General features: G+C 35.6%; 1 protein-coding gene across 1 annotated transcript in view; it reads right to left on the reverse strand.

Annotated features, from left to right (window-relative positions):
- Positions 1 to 593: 593 nt before the first annotated feature.
- The window catches only part of LOC105212430 (dopamine receptor 1), a 102,686-nt gene continuing 77,981 nt past the window's right edge, over positions 594 to 25,298 (reverse strand). The window contains exons 5-6 of the mRNA XM_054233984.1: positions 15,010 to 15,255; positions 594 to 1,829 (exon numbers count right to left, since the gene is read on the reverse strand). Coding sequence (XP_054089959.1) covers positions 1,292 to 1,829; positions 15,010 to 15,255 — 784 coding nt within the window. The 3' untranslated portion in view covers positions 594 to 1,291. The remainder of the gene's footprint in view (positions 1,830 to 15,009; positions 15,256 to 25,298) is intronic.

The raw sequence follows: 25,298 nt of genomic DNA on the forward strand, positions 1-25,298 counted from the left end.
GAACACTAAAACTGCTTTAGCTTCGAAAATATGTCGAATTGGCCTCTGGAATTTTAAAGACATATTCTTGGATATTCGATTTTTTGAAGCCTGTAAAGCAGACTACTGCCTTAAATACAGCAGAAAATTGATCAATTAGCTCCTGTCTAAAAACGGTAATGTGAAGTAAATATGTTCGGCATCACTTGACTCATAATATAATCACATAATAGTTGTATTCGATTCACTAATTGTTAGAGAGTAGCAAAACAAACATATCAACCATGTGTTCGCTGTAATCATTGACCACTATATTTTGTAATTGTAGTAACTTAACAATTAGGAAGCAATGAGATTACACCACTTCTATAAGGTATCCGCATAGGGATACAGGACATGGTACAAGGTTCCATTTATTTAAGTAAGAGCTGAACATCTTATTGATGATTTGAAATTATTTGCTCAGGTATGAAATCCGAGATGAAAGTCCACTGCTCTCGCTAATATCACCTTGAGACCGATCAGCATCGCGTTACTACAATCAGTAATAAATAATTATAATTTAAAGACAAAGATCGATTGTCAAAATTTTTTAATTTAAATGTAGACCACATACAAATAACTGCCAAATAAATATATATTTTGGATGCTTCAGTCCAGAAACAGCCACATATTTTCTGTCTTAATTACTAATAATTCGCGAGTTATGTATTTTACTCGTTTGAGTAGAGTGAATCTTTAGCTCAACAATCTCATTTCGCTCATAAATTCCGCTCCTCGAACTCGTTCATTCCTTAGTCTAAACACACAGCAAAATCACTTACATAACTAATATTATATTATTCTAAATATTAGTATTCACAACACGCATACATACAAATATACATACATACATACAGATACGGTCCATTATGTTTACAAAAGTCTCTTTAGCTCTATATTGCTCACCCTGTTTTACTCCTGTTGCTATTAAATGGTCTGTAAGTCGGTCGGTCACTCACCTTCACAAACGCTTTTGCCCTCAGTAGCAGCGCATAAAATTCACTTTCAACACGATTACCTCTCACGATTACTTTCCACCAACATTTCGATAAACTCCGCTTGCGCCGCGAACATTTCAACGTCGTTACATCCTCTTCGTAATTCAGCAATTTTAAACTAATTCCGTTTCCATTTCCGTCACAACCGGTAAAGCCTCCACGATGGTCGTGGTTGCCACCGTCACCGAATCTCACGGAATATATGTCGTCGTCAGCGATGCAGCATCCGAACTGGACATGCAGCACACCAACGTCGAAGCGGTGCGTTTTGGTCAAATCGCAGATACTTGCTCCAGTTCGGCCGACGAGCGTGCCGAATTCATCATAACCACGTTTTTTGCCGCATAATCGGTAACGAAGCGATCACTATTGCGCGGATGTATATTGCCAACCTCCTGTCGGCAACACCACGGATTTCGTGTGGTAAGTATGCGCTTGAATGCATCGCGAAATTCCTTGTTGAATATTGAGTAAATGATGGGATTGAAGGCCGAGTTGGAGTAGCCCAGCCACGACAGTATTTTAAAGGTCTGGCCGCCGATGCAGGTCTTACAAAAGGCGGCCACAATATTGACACAAAAAAATGGCACCCAACAGATGAGGAAGACACCCATTATGACGCCCACCGTGACGGCAGCCTTGTGATCGGACACGTGATAGGGCGAACTGTGATGCAGATTGCGCACTTTGAACTTTTTCGGTTGGTTTTTGTTGCGTCGTATACTCTTGTAGCGTTGCTTTTCGGCCACCTCTCCTGGTCTTGTCACCGCCTTAATGGACTTTACATGCTTCTGGGCATAGCAGTAGAGTCTGAAAGAAGCGTAATAGAAAATGCGGTTAATTAGTTAGAAATTATGTATATTGATTGACTGATGTAAAGAATTTATCATAGATCTTCTCTGAAGACGTAGGACCCAATGGAGTAACTCTGTAACTCCGTATGTTATGCCAAAGCTCTGTGCAAAGTGAGTGTCATTCGAACTCGATCGATTTACCTAGTCACAAATTATGGGAAAATATGGCGAAATCTAATGTAACAGACTTCGAATAGCCTCCTCATCTATCATACTTCCCCGGATTGTAATAACAATACAAACTAGTTATAGAAAACTAGGAGGATCGCTATAATTAATATACATACTTCTTTTGGCCCGAAGTAATAATGGCGAATATATATTTTCCAAAAGTTCCTAGGTAAGTAATTTGTTTAATGAGAGACGAGGTGAGATGTGATGAGAGAGAAAAATAGATGATTAGCCTTTTGAATCCAAGCCTGGATCTGAGGCAGCCGGTCTGCCTTCTGGTTGGCAGGATGTAGGAATTTAATAACTTTATACTGTCTTTATACGGTCGCCGGTTTGTATAGAATCAGGGGGTACTGCGCGAATGGGAGGCTGACATTTGGGAGATATAGGTTGTGTGTTCGCAACACCAACACCAACCTCATTTGCCCAAGTTATGTGTTAGTTAATGGGCCCGGCCCTCCGCCATGGCGAACAATGAAATCGAATTTCACAAAAATGGTTCTCTTTAAGACAATATTACTTCGCTCATGGAGACAGTACTGGATAATACACTACATTCTCGTTTCCAGTCGTCGATCCGAGAATTTTAGTGAAATGTTTACGAGTTTGAATCTATAGAAAAGGGTATGTATAGAGTGTCAATTGTTACTTGTTGGGCACTTTTGTGGAGCAATGCTGTTTGCTGCAGTACAACCGAAGCAATTTCTTTGAGTGCGTTGCCCTACAGGGACGCATTCTCAATTGTATGTATTGTACGGAGGCGTTGAGTTGGCAGGTGAGCCAACAAACTTTGATGCCAACATCCATACACATGCAATGGCGTATTTGTTTTGGTGCGCTAATAGATGGACGGCTTGCAAAGGAAATTGCAAATTCTTGCTGCCGGAGAGAGGACGTGCTGGCGTGTTCACTCATGAAATAACCACACCTTTTTCTTGCCGAATTCAAGCATGTCTCACCTCGCGATAGGCAATTTGGGCATATTTCACAGCGCAATACGAAAGTTGCCTTTTTGCAATATTTCCTATTCTTCTAGGGAATACTGGAAGATCACGCCGTTTTTCCGCTGAAAAATGGTGCATTGTTAATGGTAGAAGGAAGTCGGAAAAGCTTTTATTGAAGAAGTACGTGCAAGTGCGCTCTGCAATTGCAAACGAATCTACAATTAAACCATTTGCGCTGCAATACTACGGTGTAGTTGGGGTGCGGCAAAATCCATTTTGAGTTGTTAGTGCATGGCATTAGGCAATTTGCGAACGAGCCGTAGAAGCCAAAAAAGCAGGTGTATGAGTGATCTAACATAAGAGTATAAAACGGCCGCCGCGTGCCACTGCACATGCCTCCGAATGCAATATTGGCGCCCACGCTTAGACATAAAGTTGCTTGAATGATCGTTTTTTGTGAGTGAAAGTGTAGGTGCGCTGGTAATGACCACCACGGATGCACACAGTTTCATCGCTTAATGGCTTTATGCTCATCGGCGAGTAAATTAGAAAATAAATAAATAATGACTTCTTTCCCGTCTTCTAGGCTTTGCAATTTTGGCAGTGAAACATAGCTAAATGGGTCTTAAGTGCAAATTGAAAAATACTGCAGACTATTAGAGGATTAATGTAGTGCCGCGGAGATTAATTGTGCACATTTGCAAAATATTTGAAGAAATTTAGAATAAGAAATTTGCAAATTCTACTAAAAAAGTCCTCGCTTAAAGTTTCACGACCGCAGCAATCTTTCTTTTTGGTATGCAGAGCATGTATTTCGTTAATTAAAAATAAAAAAATCCTTAAAAGTGGAAGTTTGATGTGTCAGTATGGCTAAGCCTTTATTTCACTTCATAGTTGAAGTTTTGTTAGTTAAATTCCAAACACAACTCTAAGATTAAATATTGAATGGAGTCTAGCGGTAAAAGGTAGTAAAAGCTTCTGTAATTATTTGCCATTTTAATCGATCTAACATTGTGTTTCTAGTTATGGCTTTTCCTCATATGATTCAGATTAGTATCTAGATAACACGATCAATGTATACCCTATTTCCTTTTCTAACCGAAAGCCAGGGTTGTCGTTCATTATAGAAAAAAATATATTGGAAAAACGAATTGATATGCTTATTAACCGCTGACCATACCCCATTAATAAAAATATATCGGAACCTTGAAGTATAAAAGTAAAAGTAACAAGTAAAGAAAAACTAAGTTTAGGTGTAACCGATCACTACATACTACAATTTATTTCATTAATTGTAACGGGTGATTTTTTTGAGGTTAGGATTTTCATGCATTAGTATTTGACAGATCACGTGGGATTTCAGACATGGTGTCAAAGAGAAAGATGCTCAGTATGCTTTGACATTTCATCATGAATAGACTTACTAACGAGCAACGCTTGCAAATCATTGAATTTTATTACCAAAATCAGTGTTCGGTTCGAAATGTGTTTCGCGCTTTACGTCCGATTTATGGTCTACATAATCGACCAAGTGAGCAAACAATTAATGCGATTGTGACCAAGTTTCGCACTCAGTTTACTTTATTGGACATTAAACCAACCACACGAATGCGTACAGTGCGTACAGAAGAGAATATTGCGTCTGTTTCTGAGAGTGTGGCTGAAGACCGTGAAATGTCGATTCGTCGCCGTTCGCAGCAATTGGGTTTGTGTTATTCGACCACATGGAAGATTTTACGCAAAGATCTTGGTGTAAAACCGTATAAAATACAGCTCGTGCAAGAACTGAAGCCGAACGATCTGCCACAACGTCGAATTTTCAGTGAATGGGCCCTAGAAAAGTTGGCAGAAAATCCGCTTTTTTATCGACAAATTTTGTTCAGCGATGAGGCTCATTTCTGGTTGAATGGCTACGTAAATAAGCAAAATTGCCGCATTTGGGGTGAAGAGCAACCAGAAGCCGTTCAAGAACTGCCCATGCATCCCGAAAAATGCACTGTTTGGTGTGGTTTGTACGCTGGTGGAATCATTGGACCGTATTTTTTCAAAGATGCTGTTGGACGCAACGTTACGGTGAATGGCGATCGCTATCGTTCGATGCTAACAAACTTTTTGTTGCCAAAAATGGAAGAACTGAACTTGGTTGACATGTGGTTTCAACAAGATGGCGCTACATGCCACACAGCTCGCGATTCTATGGCCATTTTGAGGGAAAACTTCGGAGAACAATTCATCTCAAGAAATGGACCCGTAAGTTGGCCACCAAGATCATGCGATTTAACGCCTTTAGACTATTTTTTGTGGGGCTACGTCAAGTCTAAAGTCTACAGAAATAAGCCAGCAACTATTCCAGCTTTGGAAGACAACATTTCCGAAGAAATTCGGGCTATTCCGGCCGAAATGCTCGAAAAAGTTGCCCAAAATTGGACTTTCCGAATGGACCACCTAAGACGCAGCCGCGGTCAACATTTAAATGAAATTATCTTCAAAAAGTAAATGTCATGAACCAATCTAACGTTTCAAATAAAGAACCGATGAGATTTTGCAAATTTTATGCGTTTTTTTTTTAAAAAAGTTATCAAGCTCTTAAAAAATCACCCTTTATAAATATAGCACACCAATTGACCCATATATTCGCCATAAAGTCTACAAGAATACGAAAATTATTATATTTAGAATATTGAGGCCGGGGAAATTATTGGACCGTTTTGACTATTTTTGCCACCAAGCTACATTATATCCTAGATTATACGTTCACTTAGTTTTTGTAAAATATCTCGCATATTGCCAGATATATACAGAATAAAGTCCACTGGAAGCTTGAAAACCGAATATCGGGTATATGAGAGCTAGAGGAAATATTATCCAGATTTCGTAAATTTTTGACAAAATATTAGAAGGAACACATCTGTGTGATTAAGTATATTTTCGGTAAAAATATGTCGCAAGCACTGAGGTCCTCATGTTCGACAAATGGGGCCTTGAAATGTTATAGTCCGATTTCGCTGGTTTGAAGAGGGCAATATTTTTGAAAAGTTTTGTTCGATATCTTCACTGGTGCTTAATTTGTAGATTGTATAGTGAACGAATCAGATGGACTTCAAAATTGTGTTTTAATGAGAGTAGGCGTGGTTGAAAGTCTATTACGTCCATTTTCCAACTATAGCTTTGGGATGTGGAGAAAATGTCACAAATTGGCGAGTAGTTTCTCAAATATGATTTTGACCCATAAGTGGGCCCATGTAAAATTTCGCAAATAAATTTGAGTGCAGCACTTCTGTACCATCTTTATAATGAAATTGAAGGTGTCTGGGGTTTTTCCTTACTGAATTAAAGCATTTTTAGTAGTTTTCATCATAACCTTTGTATGTGGGTGGGCGTGGTAATAATCCGATTTCATCCATTTTTGGACTGTATAAGAAAGTGACTAAACGAAAGTTTGGTTGATATTGCTTAAGTGGTTTTCAAGATATGTATAAAAAGCTTAGGATAGGGCGGGGCCACGACAACTTTCCCAAAAGAGTTGCATCCAGATATGTTCCTTCATAGTGTGTACATCTATACCAGATTTTACTTTCAGTTATAGCATTTTATAGGTTTTCGGTATTAACCAATTTGTTGGCGTGGCAGTTATCCTATTTTGCCCATTTACAATACCAATATTCTTGAGTGTTGAAAACTCAAAACCAAAATATTCTTTACTGTATAAGCTAAATCGCAGAGTTTCAGTAAAATAGTTGGATATATGCTAAAAGAGGGATGTTGAAACCTAGAACGAACTGTTGGGTGGTAAAGCTATAAGAGATGACTTCAAGTGCAGAAATTCTGTTTTATTTTATATGTAAACTTGTAACTTCAACATGTTGGTAAATGGTTTTTGCTGACGACAAAGGAGTTCTTATAATGAATGCCCACGTTTTTGCCAGCGATCGTTGAGCATTCATGGAGTAAAGTTTTGTCAACGGAAGGTGTTCTTAAGTTGAAGTGGTTTATATAAGGTTTTGTGTATCTTAATTTAACTGAAATTTTCCTTCCTTTTGCTAAAATCAGAAAAGTAATTTATATCGATGATAGATTATAGCTGGCCTTGATAATAAAATATTCCGTCTACCAAACTATCAGTAGTCGTTTTTCGAAGGACTATAAAGTAGGCTATAACATATTCAAAACAATGGATTATTTGTTAAGTTACTGCCTTACCTAAATAAAAGCGGTAACTTTACGTCAAATATCAAACTGTTTAATTATGTTATGAAATTTTATTGAACAGAGAAACTTCGTTTTTCGCAGGCAACTTTACTTCGGAACGCTTTGTCAAAATATAAAATTTGAACCGATCAGCCTCGCCGTCGCGTTATTATTATAGGTATGCGCCATACAAATTGTATGGGCATGAGAATTTTTTGACAGTCATTTGCCGCTGCCGCTTTTATTTAGGGAAGGCAGTTAGTTGTAGCTTCTGTTGTGTAATTCGACATGACAACTCAAAAGCCACGTCGAGTCTCATATTAACTGGCAGTTGTGGATGATCACACTTCTTACGAGATTTTTGATGACAGCGATTGGGTAATTTATGACTGAGAGACTTGCCTGTTTTGGATCTGCTACTGCTACTTTTTTAGAAGATTGTCGCATAAGTCGGAATATCAACTGAACATTTAAGAATCTCACAATAGTTCCGAAAATATACGCCATACCTCTACATTAGTAGGATCATCATATGCACTCACAAAAGAATTACAAATTTTTATTCCTTTAATAGAAAGGCAATTTAAATTAATTAACACTGACATATTTTTTTGTAGTTTTTTAAATACAAACACATGCTGAGCACAAAAGGTTAATTTGAGAAATTTACAACGAAACTTTTTCGAGCCCTTAGTGGGATGCCCACAGGCAAATTGCCATTAAATTAAAAATATGCGTGAATTTGCCACCGGCTTCGTTTTTTATGCAATTCAAGGAAAAGCCCTAAACGCAATTCAGTTGATGAATACAAAAAAAGTTTCGAATAGCAGATGGCAATGAAAAAATGCACAAAGGAATGTTTGCAAACTTTCGCTATAAAAAATTATGAAAAATGCACAAACTGGCAACAAAGTTTCAAACCAACCAACTATTCACATGCAGCAGTGAGAAGCGCCAGCAGCAATGAGCCAAATAACGGCGCGGCAAAAAAGCGAAAAAAGTATAAAATATATTTAATAGACAAATGCTGCAAAATATTTGACGAGGCGGTGAGTGAATATGTGAAATAAACGCAAAAAGTGAAAACCTATTTAGTAGAAAAGTGATTCTGAAAATATTGGAAATTTTATCAAATATATCGAAAATTTATAAAAAAGTGATCGATAAATTGTTTCAACAAATATTATATAAAATGTGTATATTTCTACGCCAAAAGGTGTTGAAGCATGCAAAATATGTGGCAGCTGCTAGTGCAAACAAGAACTTTTTACGGTTGAATGCAGTGTTACGTATGCACAGAAATAAATAAAAGTAAACAGAACTTTACACCGATTATGCAGATGAAATAATAAAAAACCCTATTGGCACACTAAAGGAAATGAATGCATAAAAAGTGCGGAAGTTGGCGCCGGTCGTCGACAAGAAAGAAATCACACAGGAGGCAAAGCTACCCACACATAATAAAAAAGTAACAAATATAATAAACATAAGGAAGGAAAAAAGGAAAACAAAAAACAGAAAGTAGTTTTGTTTACTGCTCATTTATTGCCAAATACAACGATTGCGCTATGTACTGCCAGCATTAAGCGAATATTGCACGCTCGCCTACATAAAAGAAAGCTATAAATACTCCTATATATATGTGTGTAGTTATTGTTGTTGTTGTACTTTTATATGTAATGCGTGCGAAACTTCAAGACAAAAGCAGAAAACACTAAAAAGCTTATACTACTATTTATTACACGCTGCAACATGTGTTCCTATATAATGTGTGTGAGTGTGCTCTAAATGGTCGCACATGTCGTATGAGTAACGAGCGCAGTTCCGCGTGCCAATATGCTGCAGCACTCTGGATATTCCACTTAATTTGAGCGTACGCACACCTATTTGGGCCTGTAATATGATGGTGTATAATAATCGACATGTCATTACCAATAACAACAACAACAGTAATAACAATACTATATAAATACTAAGAGTGTATTTAGGCTTAGCCTAAATTGTTATAACCATATATGTATAATGCGTACGTATATGCTTTGGGATTCAGAGCTCATTAAGAGCTGCTGTGAGTTTGCGAGAGAACCGAGCGGACTGTCGCCTTTTGGTTCTTAAAGAAATACGATAAAAATATTGTCTGGGTATGATGGCAAATATGTAAGCAAATCTATATGAACATGCGTAAATATATTTCGCTGTAGAAGTTGGCATTAATTAGAGCTGACAATTATGAGTAGGAGATATATTTCGGGATTAAGGACTATTCCGAATATGATATTATAAGAAAGGTAGTTCTCCCACTAAGACCGCACTTCCGTTGGTGCCATATTTTATTCTTGTGATAATTATATTACAAGCTGTTCAATTGATTTCCACCAAATTTAGTGTTCTAACTTTACCACAATTTTCGTCTCAATAAATTTGAAAAATTGTATAATTTAATTTTAATTGCCCTGAAAGGTTCGAGAGAGTGGAGAGCCATATATTTAAAAATAATCAACAGCAATCTTAATGTGAACAGGAAATTCTGTCTTATCTAGCAGAAGTATGTCTTACTTGTGCGCCAGCTCTAGGCTACCTAATGGGAGTGTCATGTCCATCATTTCATATGTATGTTTAATATTTGTGATTCGGCTTTTGTTTTTCCTCCCCACACGTAATGGGCTATCGGAAGGGTTCGCTTCACTTGCGGGCAGCAAGTGTTATTAAGAGCCGCTGGATGTCCCACAAAAGCACAGCACACATACTTGTACACGCATATATGCTTATTTATATACGAAATTTAAGCATGACCAGCATGGCGTGCGTTTTTATTTCTTGGTGCTGCGTGCGAATGTGTGTTTGGTTAAAGCTGCCACAACAAATTACATAATGAATATCCTTTTATCGCAATAATTTGTACATTATTATTAGCCCAAAGGGTGTTGAATCTGGTTTTATTGCATCTCACAACAATTTAATGCGTACTTGAGTGTGTGTGTGTGTGTGCTTACATGTGTACTCAGGTATTAAATTTGTATTTAAAATTATTGCATATAATCTCCTAAGCCTGTCGATATTTACTTACATACAAATATATACACAAATAATTCGAATAAATTGATGGATGGATGTGCGCTGACAGCTAGATTAAGTTTAAGTTAAAACCATTTCAGCAATCTTAAATTTATTTGCCTAGACAATAAATATTTTTACCAAGAAGATAATATGTTCCTTGAGAATTTGAGAATAATTTGAGTGATGATATTTAATATTAACTCAACATTATTCACTATTCAATAGCCTCTAGCATTAAAAATAACATACTGTAAAAACGTAAAAATCTCGAAAATGTCACTATAAGTTTTCAAGGCCCCAAATAAATTAAAATTTTCCGGTAAATCTCTTAGGTTTATTTATTTAAAGGAAATTCAGAGAAGATGTTTTCTTTTTAATAATGTATCTCTGAGCCGAAAATTAACCAAATCGGCTTTTCAAACTTCCGACTTTATTCGACTTTTATATCACGGTTAATAAGTAAGATATCCATAGCAAGTAAGTGAACGATTAATCTTGGATAAGATATAGATACAGAAATTACCTCAACTCCATATACCATGTATAGATCCACAAATAAATTTCGAGTTAGAGAGACTTCGTGTTATAGAAGTTTTCATTAAAACGTAAAATTTCTCAAAAACCTGTAAAATTAGATTTATACAAATTGATTTTTTGTATATATCTCGCAAACCAAAAGGGCTATATAAACCAAACTTTGTACAGTCGGTTGTCTTACGTTCCTCAATATACGCCATGAAAGTAGTTAAAATCTGATATTAACCACGTCCACCTCCCATACAAAGGTTAGGTTGAAAATTACTAAAAGTGAGTTAACTCACTAACGAAAAACGTCAGAAACACTAAATTTTACAGAAGAAATAGCAGGAAGAAGCTGGACTCAGATTTTTTATATCTCAGGAACTACTCGACCGATTTCAATGAAATTCGGTATATAATATTTTCTTGACACCCTGACAACACGGATGAAATCGGTTCACAAGCACGCCAACTTCCCATATTACGCAATTTTGAATTCCATTGATTCGTTCACTTTATAATATATACATAAGGAACCGATGAAGATAGCGGAATACAACTTTACACAAATACCGTATATCATCTGTGGCTTCACTTATGGAAAAATTTTCGAAATCGGACTATAAATTTTCAAGGCCCCGGATATCTACATGAAGAACTCAGTGTCTAAGGGTAATTTTTCCCCTAAAATATAGGCAAATCTTTCAGATATTTTAATGTAATTCAGAGGAAATTTTTTTCTCCTAATTGTGTGTCTCTCTTCAAAAATTATTAAAATCGGATCAGAACTTATATCGGGTCATATGTTAGATATCTTAGCAAAATTAAGTGAGCACATAGTCTTGTATATAGTATAGTTTGGTGGGGAAAATGAGTGAAATCGGTTTAAAATTACATCAGCCCTCATATACCGTCTATGATGATTTTCGTTATTCTATTGGACTTTAGGACAAATATGGGTTAAATTGTGTGTTATCTTAATAAAGATATTAATAAATTGCGAGAGTATAAAATGAGAGACCATGCCTTTGTCATATTTTCATATATTCATGTTTTTTGTTCGCCTCCATACGATATAAAGAGACTCTTTTAAAATTCTTCCTCGATAGTCAAATTTTAAATTTTATATTATGTGCTGTTCAAAAAGTTTGATTTATGAAAGGAAATTTTTATGCCGAATATATGTGGTCTGTTGAAAAAATTAAGTTGATTGTGAAATATAAAAAAAAAAATTTGTTTGATTATGTTGATACACATAGATTCCCCTGAGGAACGATAAAATTTTCAGCCGTATTTATTTCTTACTTTGTCTGTAGCAGCGGCTGTTTTTATGAGATTGGCGATTTGAGTTTGTTAAAAGCTCAAACTTCGTTGCTTTTTCTGAAATTCTTGGCCAGACGGGACTCCATGTGCCTCTAGAAGCGCTCGCATAAGTGCATAATATCAAATGAGGACTATTTTAAAGGCAACAATTATAAAGTGAACTAATGAATAAATATTTTTTTCAAAAAGGAAAGTTCCCTACCTTACGAGCACAATGTGCTAGTTACGAAAGACGGTATACTTTTAATCATCGGGATCTAAAACTATATGAGTCTGAATTGAATTGTACATTCAAGGCTAATGTAGATAAGAAAATGAAAGAAAATTGTACCTTTGAAAATATTCTAATGTAACAAGTAAGGAAAGGCTAAGTTCGGGTGCAACCGAACATTTTGTACTCTCGCAATTTATTGATATATTTTTATTAAGATAGCACACGATTTGATTTGAAAACCCTATAATTAGGTATATGAGAGCAAGGGGAAGTTATGACCCGATTTTAACCATTTCTGGTACAGAGACACACTATTAAAAGAAAAATATTTCCTCTGAATTAAATTAAGATACCTGAGAGATTTACCGAAATTTTCGGTGAAAAATTACCATGCGGCACTGAATTCTTCATATTCGATATTTGGAAAGTTATAGTCCGATTTCGACAAACTCCGATTTTCACAAGTGACGCCACAGATCATATACAGTATTTCTGTAAAGTTTTATTTCCCCATCTTCATTGGTTGCTTATGTATACATTATAAAGTAAAGGAATAAGATGGAGTTCAAAATTTAGTTACATGGGAAGTTGTCGTGATTGTAAACCGATTTTATCCATTTTCCACACGTGTCATTAGGGTGTCAAGAAAATATTATATACCGAATTTCATTCCAATCGGTCGAGTAGTTCCTGAGATATAGTTTTTGACCCATAAGTGGGCGATGCAACACCAATCTGAGTGCAGTTTCATTCTGCAATTTCATCTGAAAAATTATGTGTTTCTGACGTTTTTCTTTAGTGATTTAACTCACTTTTAGTAATTTTCAACCTAACCTTTGTATGGGAGGTGGGCGTGGTTATTATCTGATTTCAACTATTTTCATGGTGTGTGGTGGGGTATGTAGGAGAACCGACTGCAGAAAGTTTGGTTTATATAGCGTTATTGGTTTGCGAATATATATACAAATAACCGATTTGGGAGCGGGGCCACGCCCACTTCCCCAAAAAAATTTCATCCAAATATGCCCCTTTCTAGTGCGATCCTTTATTCCAAATTTTACTGTTATAACTTTATTTATGGCTTAGTTATGACACTTTATGTGTTTTCGGTTTTTGCCATTTTGTGGGCGTAGAAGTGGTCCGATTTTGCCTATTTTCGAAAGCAACCCTCTCAGCGTCCCAAGGAACATGTGTTCCAAGTTTCATTAAGATATCTCAATTTTTACTCAAGTTATCCGTTGCGCGGACGAACGGACGGACGGACAGACAGACATTCGGATTTTGACTCGTCTTGTCACCCTGATCATTTTCATATATATAAGAATGCGTTGTCGGCGGTATTTCAATTAGCTGTATTTTGGAAATATTCGCCAAAGACAGTCCCATCTATATGTTGGATTTGAAAAGATCATTGAAAAATACACGATTTAGCTCGAGGGCAAATATGTTTCGACAAAAACATATGCTTTGGAAGATAATGGGGAGTAATATGTTTTGAAAGTGTGGAATAAAATAAAGAATAACGCACAAAATTTAATAACAATCAGATTTTATGTGAAAAAAAACGAATGACATTAGGAAAGTTACATAGAGAACAATATAAAATATTTATTTTAGAAGAAACTACTTCTCGAAGAATGAATAATACATTTACAATATTAAATACTATTGACTGCAACAACAAAATTTGTGTACAAACTACAAGCTGAGCTGTCGATAACTGTCGATTTTCATTTAATACCAGTTCTTTCATACTCCTTAATACTTTTTCCTCGCAGGCACGACCTTTACAATTTGAAATTATTTCAGCTGCAACATCTGTTTGTTCATAGCAACGCCTACTAGTATTGCTTTTTAATCTCAATAATACCGTTAAGAAATAACAGTTTTAGTCCACTTTCGAGCAGCTTTGAGAGTTTAACATTGTGTACTCAATCGCCTATGAAACTCAACCTACCTCACTTTGAGTAATGGCGGCCATCCATCTTGTTGTCACACCCCGAAATTGCAATGTTCAATTAACTCAATGCTTTGTGTGATAGCAACAAATGACGGAAAGTGGTAGGTGGTGAGGTATAATGTGGAACAGCTGTACCCCGCACAGTGGTGCCGCTTCATACAAGCCGCGGCAAAAAATAGAAGGAATCGTGGTAGGGCTTTGAAATTTGGCACACATCTCTCATATTGCCAAATTAGATGAAAAAAAATTTTGTTAAAATCCGCCCACAACTACGCCCATTTCCCATATAATAAATATTCAAAAATGATCATTTGATGATGTAAATCACATCTATAACATTGGTTTTAATAAATAAAAACTTTACAATTGATATTTTATGGTTAACTTTTGAATTTTAACCTTTGTAATATTCATCACATTTTTCTGAGTAACTTTGCGTTGATACTTTGTTGGACTTTGAAGCTCTCCCAACAAAAAACCATTGAATATATCAAGCCTAAATATTCGGATAATGTTATTTGATTAGTTCTTAGCTTAAATTGAAAAGATGGTACAAATTTGGAATGATAAAAAAATCATTTTTTTCCGCTTTGGCACCACTGTGCCCCGTAGCCTCAAAACCAAACGAGTGCCATAAAGGGAGTAAAAAATCATCTAACGAGTTGCTCAAACCGTGGCAACCCGTTCTGTCGGTTGCATCCGTAGCGAAAATCAAAAGTAAAGAATGAGATTTCCTACGGCTTAGTGTGTGTGTACTTACCTACAGTAGATGCCAATCATGACTAGGCATGGAAAGTAGAAACTGATACAACTGGAGACGACCGCATAGGTAGGCGTCAGGTCCAGCGCACATGTGGGATACCGTTTTCCATTGTCTTCTACGATTAACGGTTGCTCCGGTCGATGCAGACCCAACGAGATTGGCACAAATGAGACAAATGCGGCCAGCAGCCAAATGGCAGCAATTGTAATGACTGCGACACGACGTGTCACCCAACGACCATATCTGCAAATAAAGACGGCAGAGAAGAGAGAGAGTGAGTCATAGACAAACAGTAAGGCGTGCAGTGAGTCGATAAAGGGGGACTTTTATTAAGTACGTAAATCAAGTGACTCCATGGGTGTGCTAATACCCGTATGTGTGCGCGTGTGTATGACTGAGTTCCGTTAGTTTTTGCGTTGCATCTAGTCGGTGCAGACTTTTTGTGGCATTCAGCATGCTGCTGACAATTGTGTGTCCATGCGTAATTGTCGTGACAGTGAAAAGTCTGACTGTTGACGTTGCGGTCGTCGTGGTGTTCCTTGCTGCATTGCTTTTTTGCCTTTGTTAGCTGCTGAAACCTGTTAGCTGCAACCACACGTTGTGATTGGAAAATAGCAATTTTCTAAGCGAAGATGTGCATTTTTCATTCAGTCGGTTATTGAAGCATTGTCTGATTGTGACCTTTACATGAGTTCTGTTGTTGAATTTTTCAAATACGATTGCAGTTGACAGCCGGTGCCGGCGAGTTCTGACCAAAAACAAATTATATTACACTAACAGGTTTTACTAGTCAGGAAAAATTAAAACTGTGGGCATGTTACAAATTTATTAGAGGGGCCTCTCAACTAAACATTTTTGACATTTCAATTTATTTATTATTTCGTTTGTCAAACTGAGGAGGGCAATTATTGGTTTGTGATAACTGACTAGCGGTTCATAGTCTTTAAATTTTCTTTAAATATATTTCGTTACTTTTCTAATCTAAAAAAATTTAAAACGTCAGTCATCGCTTTCAAAATATATTATTACCTTGATTCCATTATAATAATAATTTATTTATTAATTATTATATAATTGCCTTTCATGATTATTTACTACGTGAAATAAGCTCTCAAAATAAGAATTGGCATGACTAAAATTTAAATAGCAACCCTCTTATCATTCTCAGTATCTTCTATTTTAAATCAAATATTTTTTAAATTGTGGCCTTAATAAATAATTTAAATTCATTGAGAACCGCAGCCCTTTTCAACTAATTTTGTTGCAGACTCCTTTTTGGCTCAATATAATTCCGTAGATATTTTCTCTTTTTGTTGTTGGTAATTTAGCTTTCTGTCCCTTGTGTTTAATGATGCACATAATGCTAATGAAAATGAGTTTGCCGGTTGTCTGTTAAAGATTCAATGAAGAGAGCACTTTCATGTAGAACGAAACGAACACACGGCAAAGAAAAAACACAAAATCAGCTTTCGCACAAAAAACAACGAAAGAAATGAGAAATGACTTGCCCTAAATCATTAGACCTTTATGAGAACGTAATTTATATACTTAGGGAGATATGTGTGTAGAATTTCTAATCTGAAGAGCAGAAGAACAATTTATAAACAATTTCCTTACTTGTATATAGTATGATACATACATGTGATTTACATTCATTTTGAAGCCATCTTCGTATGAATACAAAGTGCTAGCCCTAAAAGTTGACATTTATGCTGTTGAACCTCAGAATTACAGTTCAGGCTCGATTAAAGTTTCAGTAGAATCTCTCGGCTGATAAAATTGTATGTTTCTTTCAGTAATATTAATTCAGTAACCTGTGTCAATGTGATACCATACCTCATAGGTTGCGTCATAAAGGAAAGAAGGATGATACATTTATTTATAGTTTGACTTTGAACTCATCTACAAACAGGTCCAACACTTGTCTTAATGTACAGGAACAAGTACGGTATTATACACATTACACCATGTCAAATAATTCAAGTATTCTCGGAAGGTTAGCGATAAGGTTTGAATTTAATGTTTTCCTCGGTGAGGATGTCCATCGGGAGGAAAACAAAAATTCAATTAAAAAGAGTCTGAATATGTTAAAAATAAAACAAGTCTTATATGATTAATTAAATATGTAAAATGTGTACGTCTATCTTGGAACCAGTTGTTGTTGGTGTTGTTAATACCAACAATGTCAGCCCAGAAATCCAACGCAGAAACACTTTTGCCAACAGGTGCAACTTTGGACTGAGTGGACAGTTGAAAAGTAAAGTCCAAGCTCTACAAGTCGTTCATTAATTATACCCGTTATTGTTGTTGCAGTGGTTACCGCAAATCTGCTTGAACCGGCAAGCCTCAATTAATTGTCATCGAAGTCATCTAACGGAAGACCCAGGTAACGAGTTTCGACAGGGTCGGATCAAAGGAAAGGGGTAGAGTCTGGATAGGTAGAAGTTTAATCTGCTACAATATCCAGAACGAAGTTGCGCAAGCGATGCAACTTGAGCCCGGTGTCTGTAAGGTGGTGATTTATCTCCACGTACGCTATTTACGGTGAATGGAGTTCAGTGCTGGTCGAAAGTCCAAAGTCCGTTCCGTATAGTTCTGTATGTGTTCTGTATAGTTCTGTATGTGTGAGACATCAGGAGGCAACCTGTGACTGTCCGGAGAAGGACTTCGAAGCATTACGAATGATTGACGACCGTTCAGATAATTCATGGTTCACCTCTTCAACCCTGGAGGAAGCGAAGATTGTTCAATATTTTCTAGCAGCGTTGTATGGTTGAGTGTGCAAAAACCTTTGCAAAGATTTTAAATATTTTAAAAAATAACGATCGGGACAAGCTTTAATAATTTTGTTATTTTTGGGTTTCAACTTTTTATTTTATTTTATTGTAATATGGTGAAATTAATGTAAGGGTTGCAAACCGGTTTAGCTTGTTTTCAAACTGTAGCGTTGGGATGCCAAATGTGTATGAACCGAATTTCGCTGAAACCAATAAGTGGGCGTCGCCACGCCTTTTGTTGATTTTGAAGTGGTTATAGTCATAAAGTCTATATAATGTATATGACTCCATGAAGTTTGGTTGATATGGCTTTAGCAATTTATGAGATATGCACAAAACACTGCAGAGGAAGGTACCCCTCCTTTGTGTGATTCTTTATACCAAATTTTGTTTCACGTTTTAACTTTATTTATAAAGTAAAATAAGTATAAAAGAAGTAATACAAAAAAATACACCACACATTAGCCTTTATTAATTTTGCAACATAAAATATACGAGTATACCTTTCACTTTAAAATTCATTTAAAATTTTTCAAATTCGGGAACGTAAATGTTCGCCAGACCACTTTGAAGTGCCCCTTTAGTTGTGAAGTATTCGTTGCGTTTTGAAAATGAACATGAGCTCACGTCTTCGATAAAATTTTTAGAAAGTCCCGTTAGATTTTCATATAAACCTGTTTTGCCATTTAAAAGTTTGAAATGGCGCACAATTATATACATACAAAATGTATACAAGAGTATAGCTGCTAATAGATGGAGGACATTAATCGAAGCAGATTTAACTTTGTTCCGCAAATATTTTGTTAGTGAAACTTCATTGAGTTAGTTGACATTGCCATTGCAAGCCAATATTGCGATCTAATATCGAGTTCATGCCAACTGTTCCAGCGGAAAATATTTCAGCAGCATAGTTGAGCATAGAACCAATGACAAATGCAATTGGGAGAATTTTCTGACGAAAATTACGGTTAATGGATGGAATATGATCAGTCGACTATGCGACAATCTGGAAACGAAGTTACCCAACCGTAGCGGCTATGAAATTCGGAGAATTGCAAAATAGATTTTCATAAATTTTAGGCTTTGTTTTGATTATGCTTCAATTTCTTATTTGCGAGAATTGATTTTGCCGCTATTTTCGGCTGTGACCCCGGGGGTAAAAATTGAAATAGGAGAAATAGGAAGGACAAATGTGCTGAATGCAAGAGAAGTTGTCGCTTGGTGGAAATGGCGCAAAAGACAGATGTCGAAGGGGTCGAAGGGGCAAAGTGTAATTTGTAGCTCTAGATAAATATTGATTTGAGAAACCCTAAAACCGATTTATGCCGCACGGATGGTGGTTAAGAAGTGAGTGTTAAGATACATTGTATATATTAGCATACATTTATGCGCGCAACGATATGAATTCCAGTGTTTGTTGCAGCCAGTTGTACGCTAACAACTTCAGTGTAAGCGGAAACTAAATGAGCAAAAACAAATACATATTTGGATCCTAATATGCATAGAAGCATTTAATTTATGTGCACGCTTATGCGCATATGTAAATATGCCCTATCGCATAACGGTTTGGCACAGCTGTTACGGTGTAAGGCGTCTTCTGTGTCTGCATGCGAGCGTTTGCTGGGGATACAAGGAAATAAGGAAATCAAACGGAATAATTCAATTGTGATGCTAGAAAATGGCAAAGGCAAACCATGAAAATAACAACAACAGCATTAGCGAGCATATTACGATTGCTCCATTGCCTGAAGCCACTCACGAATTTGGCAACAATCAAAAAAGCAAACAGTCGTCAGTCGCCGAAATAGTGGCAACGGAATGTAGCCAAAGACGGAAGTGTGCGTAATTGCATCTCAACACGCATAATGCGTACAGGGACACTCACACATACACGCATGTGCAACTGAAGCAACGTACTTCGGTTGCAAACACGCGTTCATTTCCAATTCAAATTTCATTATTTCGTAACTTCTTTCTCTTGCAGAAAACCAACCTATGTACTTATGGCATACATATGTATGAATATATTTGCATTTTGACTTGGTTTCTATTCTTACTTTCTGTACGGTGTACATACTCATTTATATTCCATACATTCGCAAGCAAAAAATTGTTTTTGTTTCATTTGCGAAATGAGCGCTTCAAATGTTTACAGAATAATTTTTGAATGTCATGTTCCAATTTAGACGATTTCTTGGTCTGCGGTGTTTTAGCATACACTGTACCTGCAATTGTGTGCGGAAATTTGCATATTTTGCGGCGCACAAAAACGTTAATTCGTTGAAATAATGCGATAAAATTATTCTTTCTTCTCGAATTTATTTTGATTTGCCACAAAAGATAAGCTACAAAAATAATTGTATAAATTAAGCAGAGTGCCGTATTCAAATCGTGTTCAATTGATTTCAATTCACGAAAAATTGAACTTTTTAGTTGTTCGTGGAACTATTTTGATTAAATTTCTATCATTTGAGAGTAATGCATGGGATGAATTTCATTAAGTTGAAAGCAGTTTTTATATTCTCGCAATGTGATGCATAAAATATAATCGTTTTGTGAAAGCGGATAGATAGAATGTAGCTAGATGGTAAAAATAGTTGAAATCGGTCCATGTATTACCCAGCCCCAATATACTATATATACTGATTTTAATTCTCTAATGGATTTTATGCCGAATATATGGGTCGAATTGTGTGTTATTTAAATAAATAACTTGCGAGACTATAAAATGTTCTGTTACACCCGTACTTGTATTTGTCAGATAGCCAGTTATTGATTCTCTGCCACGTTAAATAGTGAGCAAAAATAAGGGTGTTTAAAAAGTTCGTTTTGCTAGTTATTCTTTGCTTAATTTACTCCTTGATGGCATTTCCCAGCAAGGCTTTTGAGAAATCATAATTAGGTATATGGGAGCTAAAGGAATTTATGACCCGATTTTAACCAATTTTTGTACAGAAACACACTATTAAACAAGTAAGGAAGGCCTAATTAAATATAACTATGTATATTAAATTAAATATACTTTTAGTGTATCCAATGCACTAGAAGAACAAAAAGAGCTTTTCATGATTAAAATGATTTTAGATTTTCAAGTCTCAGTTTCATTAGCAATGACTCTTCTTTTAACGCGTAACTATATTTATACTCACACACGTATTTTGATTTTATTGGCTTAATAAATATTATAAATACACAAATTTGAAAAATTGCCGCTGTGCAGAAAGTTAATCCATTTTATTGTTGTTATTAACTCAGCTTCTGTGTCAGTTTGCAAACTTTTCTAACAAAGCGCGACAAATTGACAATTTCATTAGAAAGCTTTGCGGATGTACGCGAGAGTGGCTGCATACATATATAGTATGTATGTAGCATTATATATGTATGGACATGTGTATTTGCCGCGGAAGAGCAGACGCGCTTCTGTTAAGGCGCACACTTTTAGATTAAATTTAGGAGTAACTTTGACATTGAAGTGCGAATGCTGACAATAATGAGACACATACTTAAATAAATTGCTCACATTGGTATGGGTGCGTGCATACGGACCGATACCCGGTAGGGAAATCTATATGATTGTACTCTGGAGTGTTTAAGTATTTAGCAATTTATTGCATTCAGTTAGTTTTTGTTCGAGTTAATTTTTGACGTTTGTGTTTTATATACCTTTAACTAGTTTTTTTTATATTTAAAAATATTATAATACATATCGAACTCTCTCATTTACAACTACAAAGGCATAACTCATTTACTATAATATTATTTCAGCTTATGATGCATATTGAAATAAACGACCATTGAGCCGTTTCCGGTTTATAAAATATGCAATGGAACCGAATATTTTATTCTTTGGAAGTTTTTTATAAACAATAAGTTTATTTTGAACAATCTCAATGCACCCGAAAGATCAGTTTATGACTTAACTAGAATATATATGAAAAACTTCAAAAATATTTGAAATGTTTAATTCTTAAATAAATTCAAATTAATTTAAAGTTAAAAGAATTACTATAAACCAAACTATTGCAAAAACCCTTAATATGCGTTCAAACTTTTTGTCTTAATTTGTCTTTTGTGTCAAAACCATCAAACGTTGGATGCAAATCAATATCGAAGGATGTCAATATCCTTATTGAATTATCTGTATCTGTCTACCAATGTTTCAAAAGGTTTTTACGGCAACGCTGCACTCTTCGACAAATTAATAGAGCGGGTGTGGTATTTATGTAAACATGTAGATTATCAAGCATAAGGCTTCAGAAACAGACTTTTTTCTTCTATGTCGTTTTTATAGAATATTTAAATTAAAAGAATTAGAGTCCAATTTGTCTTAAGATTAATATTTCTAATATGGACTGGAGAAGTTTCGATTTAATTAGATTTATTCTTTATAGATTTATTCAATTTTTTTTTCTTACAGGGCCTATATATTTCTTCCGCACATGCATAAGCGTCAACTTCCTTATGCTGATTGCGAGCTAGCGCCTTTAAAAGTTTGTCTTTCTTTTGTTTAGCACTTTCTTGTGCTCACACGCGAGCAACATTTGTCACTTCCTACAGAAGTGTATATAGACGTATGTATATCGACAATAGCTGCGTTGGTTTGCATAAATTTACACCAGTAGCGGCACAAGTGGCCAAAGTGTAATAAAAGAAACACGCATAAAGCAAACAAACTAAAAAAAGTATAACGGAATATTATGACACATGTTTTTTGGCAAAATCGTGCCTTCAAGTGTCATCACATTGACACGCGACCATAAACAAACAAACACGCACTTAAAGCACTCCATATAAATATTTTCACTCTCACACGCCTGTAAAATATATTTATAAGCACATTTCTCCAGTTCATTGTATGGTAATTACTGTTGGTCTAAAGTGCCTGTGTATACACTTAAACAAAGCAAGAGTGTGAACGTACTGTTGCTGGTCCCATGTGTGCATATTCTACATTGTCAATGCATTCTTGTACTTCACAATCCCATATTTGTTGTGGTTCAGCTGGGTTTGCTTTCTCTTCGCCACAGCCGCTAACCACTACCACAACAAAATGAATGTTTAAAAATAATATTTCGTGTCTATGTGTTTGTTAAAGTTTTGGAAAATGCTCATAATCGTGGTTGGCTATGTGTCTACAAATATATACAGTGTACTATGTAGTTGTCTGTGTAGTTTGTGTAGGGCATGTCTCAATGGACAGCTGTAAATGCTGACATAAATAAATGACAAAGGAAATGGAAACATAAAAGAACTATTGTAAAATCAAATAAATTCGATTTAGATGTCATATGTGCCACATGAGGCGGTAAATTCATAATATTCTTGAATTACATACTAATGCCGGGGCGTATGAGCAATTTTTAGCATTTCGTAGTGGGTGACGCACAATTTCCAAGTATTTCCCAGTATGAGGTATTGCTAGGAATATTTTTAATTAATTCAGCATTAGCTTTACTGCAGATATAAAATTCACTTAATTATTGTAAAAGTTGATATCACAATTGTCATAAAATGTATTTTTTATACATAATCAACCATTTATAAGTAAATTGTACATAGAACGAGTATATTTGTAATTATCCAGAAAATATTTTTGTCTGAATTCAAAACTTTTCAATTAAAGCAATTGTTTTATGGAAATTTATTATTTAATGTGGTCTAATTTTTGGAAATTCTAAAAATATCAACTTTTGTATCAAAACACAAATTTTGCGATTTCCTAGTAACATTTTCCCACCAACCTTTCCTCAAGGGCGCATGCCCTTTTATGCAGAAACGCCTTCACAGTTTCACAATTTGTTAAATCTGCTTAAATTGCTGTAATAAAATCTGTCTCGTGCAAATTGCTGTAAATAATTTTTCTTTTATTCGTGCTCATCACGCGCATACTTGCGCCTTCATGGCAAGCGTAGTGGGCTCTTTAATTTAATTGTAGGGAATAATTTAAAAATTCATGCGTCACAAATTGTATGCAATTAAGAGCGTAGTAAGCGAGGAGTGAGAAAATTACGTGAACAACAAAAATAAAAACAAAAGAAAGAAAACAGGCAATGAACCCTGCAAAGGAGCCGACAGCATAAACAACATGAAGCACAGAAAAATCCAGCGCCTTTGGAGATGAATATGCCCGTGCGTCTGTGCTTGCTTAAATGGTTACACTAGCACATAATTCTCACGCCTTTCGAATAGTTGCTCGTCTTTCTAAAGCCTCGGTTACTTGCTTGTAACATTGCAGCCTTCAGGTGACATTAACCTGCGTCACCAGGTGCTTGTAATTTTCTACAATGTTGAATGGACGCTGACAAAATGAGAGTGTACAAGAAGGTGTGTGGCTAAGTGTGAGAGAGTATTGCTATGACACGCAAATAAATCAAATGCTCTGTGTTTTTCTTGGGTGAAAATGTGCTGCGGAACTCGCGTGAAATTCTGTAATACGAAATTGGGTATGGATTAATTGGTGAGGTTGTAAAGAAAATTGTCTTGGCGCATAAACATGAACACCTTCGCCGGCAAACAAAAGGGACAAATTTAAACTAATAGAACTTTTATCTGACATCTTTTTAGGCTAAACGAATATTATCACGCGTTTTGGATGAAAACATATCTTAGAAATACCCTTTTAACCTTTGAAGAGGTATAGTATAGGGAGTGTAGTTGCATGTTTATAGAGTTTTCTATTTTATTTGCCAATTTTATGCTTCCTTCTCTTAAAGTGCGGTATTCAAATGAGTTTTGTAATATTTATTTCAGCATTCGCTTGCGTTTTAGCAGAACAATATACCATTTAGTTAGTTAACAACTTATAGCAGACATTTAGCTCAGAATTAATATTTGGAATATATGTATGTATTTAATCCATGGAAATTCAAGATTTTTTGTGTGTTTTTTTAATAGTAAAAGGTTGTATTTTCTTAATTAGGAGGGTTTCAGAGCGTAACAATTTAAAATTTTTTTTTAATTTATACAATCATATATTTCATTTAAACAATTCAGCATATCAAAGATACATATTTAAAGGGTATTTTGTGAAATTTTTATTTACAAATTTTGAAATTTTGAAACCCACCTAATTAAATTTGGAAACCCCTCAATTAAATTTTTAATACATATTTATATTTTAAACTTGATGCTCAGAATGGCCAAAATAAGTGAGGCTTTTGTGAACCGGTTGTTTGACAACAGTTGTTTGTTATGACCTAGTCCTCGAACACTATTATATAATTATCCATTTCCATGTGTTTTCGGGAGCCTCCACTTTTTAAGAGTAAGAAGTTCCACATAAAAATTAGTTGTGGACATAAGACAGGATACTGTGGCACAGGGAGATTCAATCCGTTAATCAACTCTTTTTCAATATTATCAATATCGGAATACTATCTGTGACGTGGCAGTGGAAATTCCAGAGCACCTATATCACCTTATGGTAGAGACATTGTGAAGAGGTTGGGTTCAACAGAGCAGGGCTCGCAGGGAAAATTTAATTATATTTTATATTTTAAGATATGAAAA

The sequence above is a fragment of the Zeugodacus cucurbitae genome, chromosome 2 (genome assembly GCF_028554725.1).
Source record: "Zeugodacus cucurbitae isolate PBARC_wt_2022May chromosome 2, idZeuCucr1.2, whole genome shotgun sequence".
NCBI classification, from domain to species: Eukaryota; Metazoa; Arthropoda; class Insecta; order Diptera; family Tephritidae; genus Zeugodacus; species Zeugodacus cucurbitae.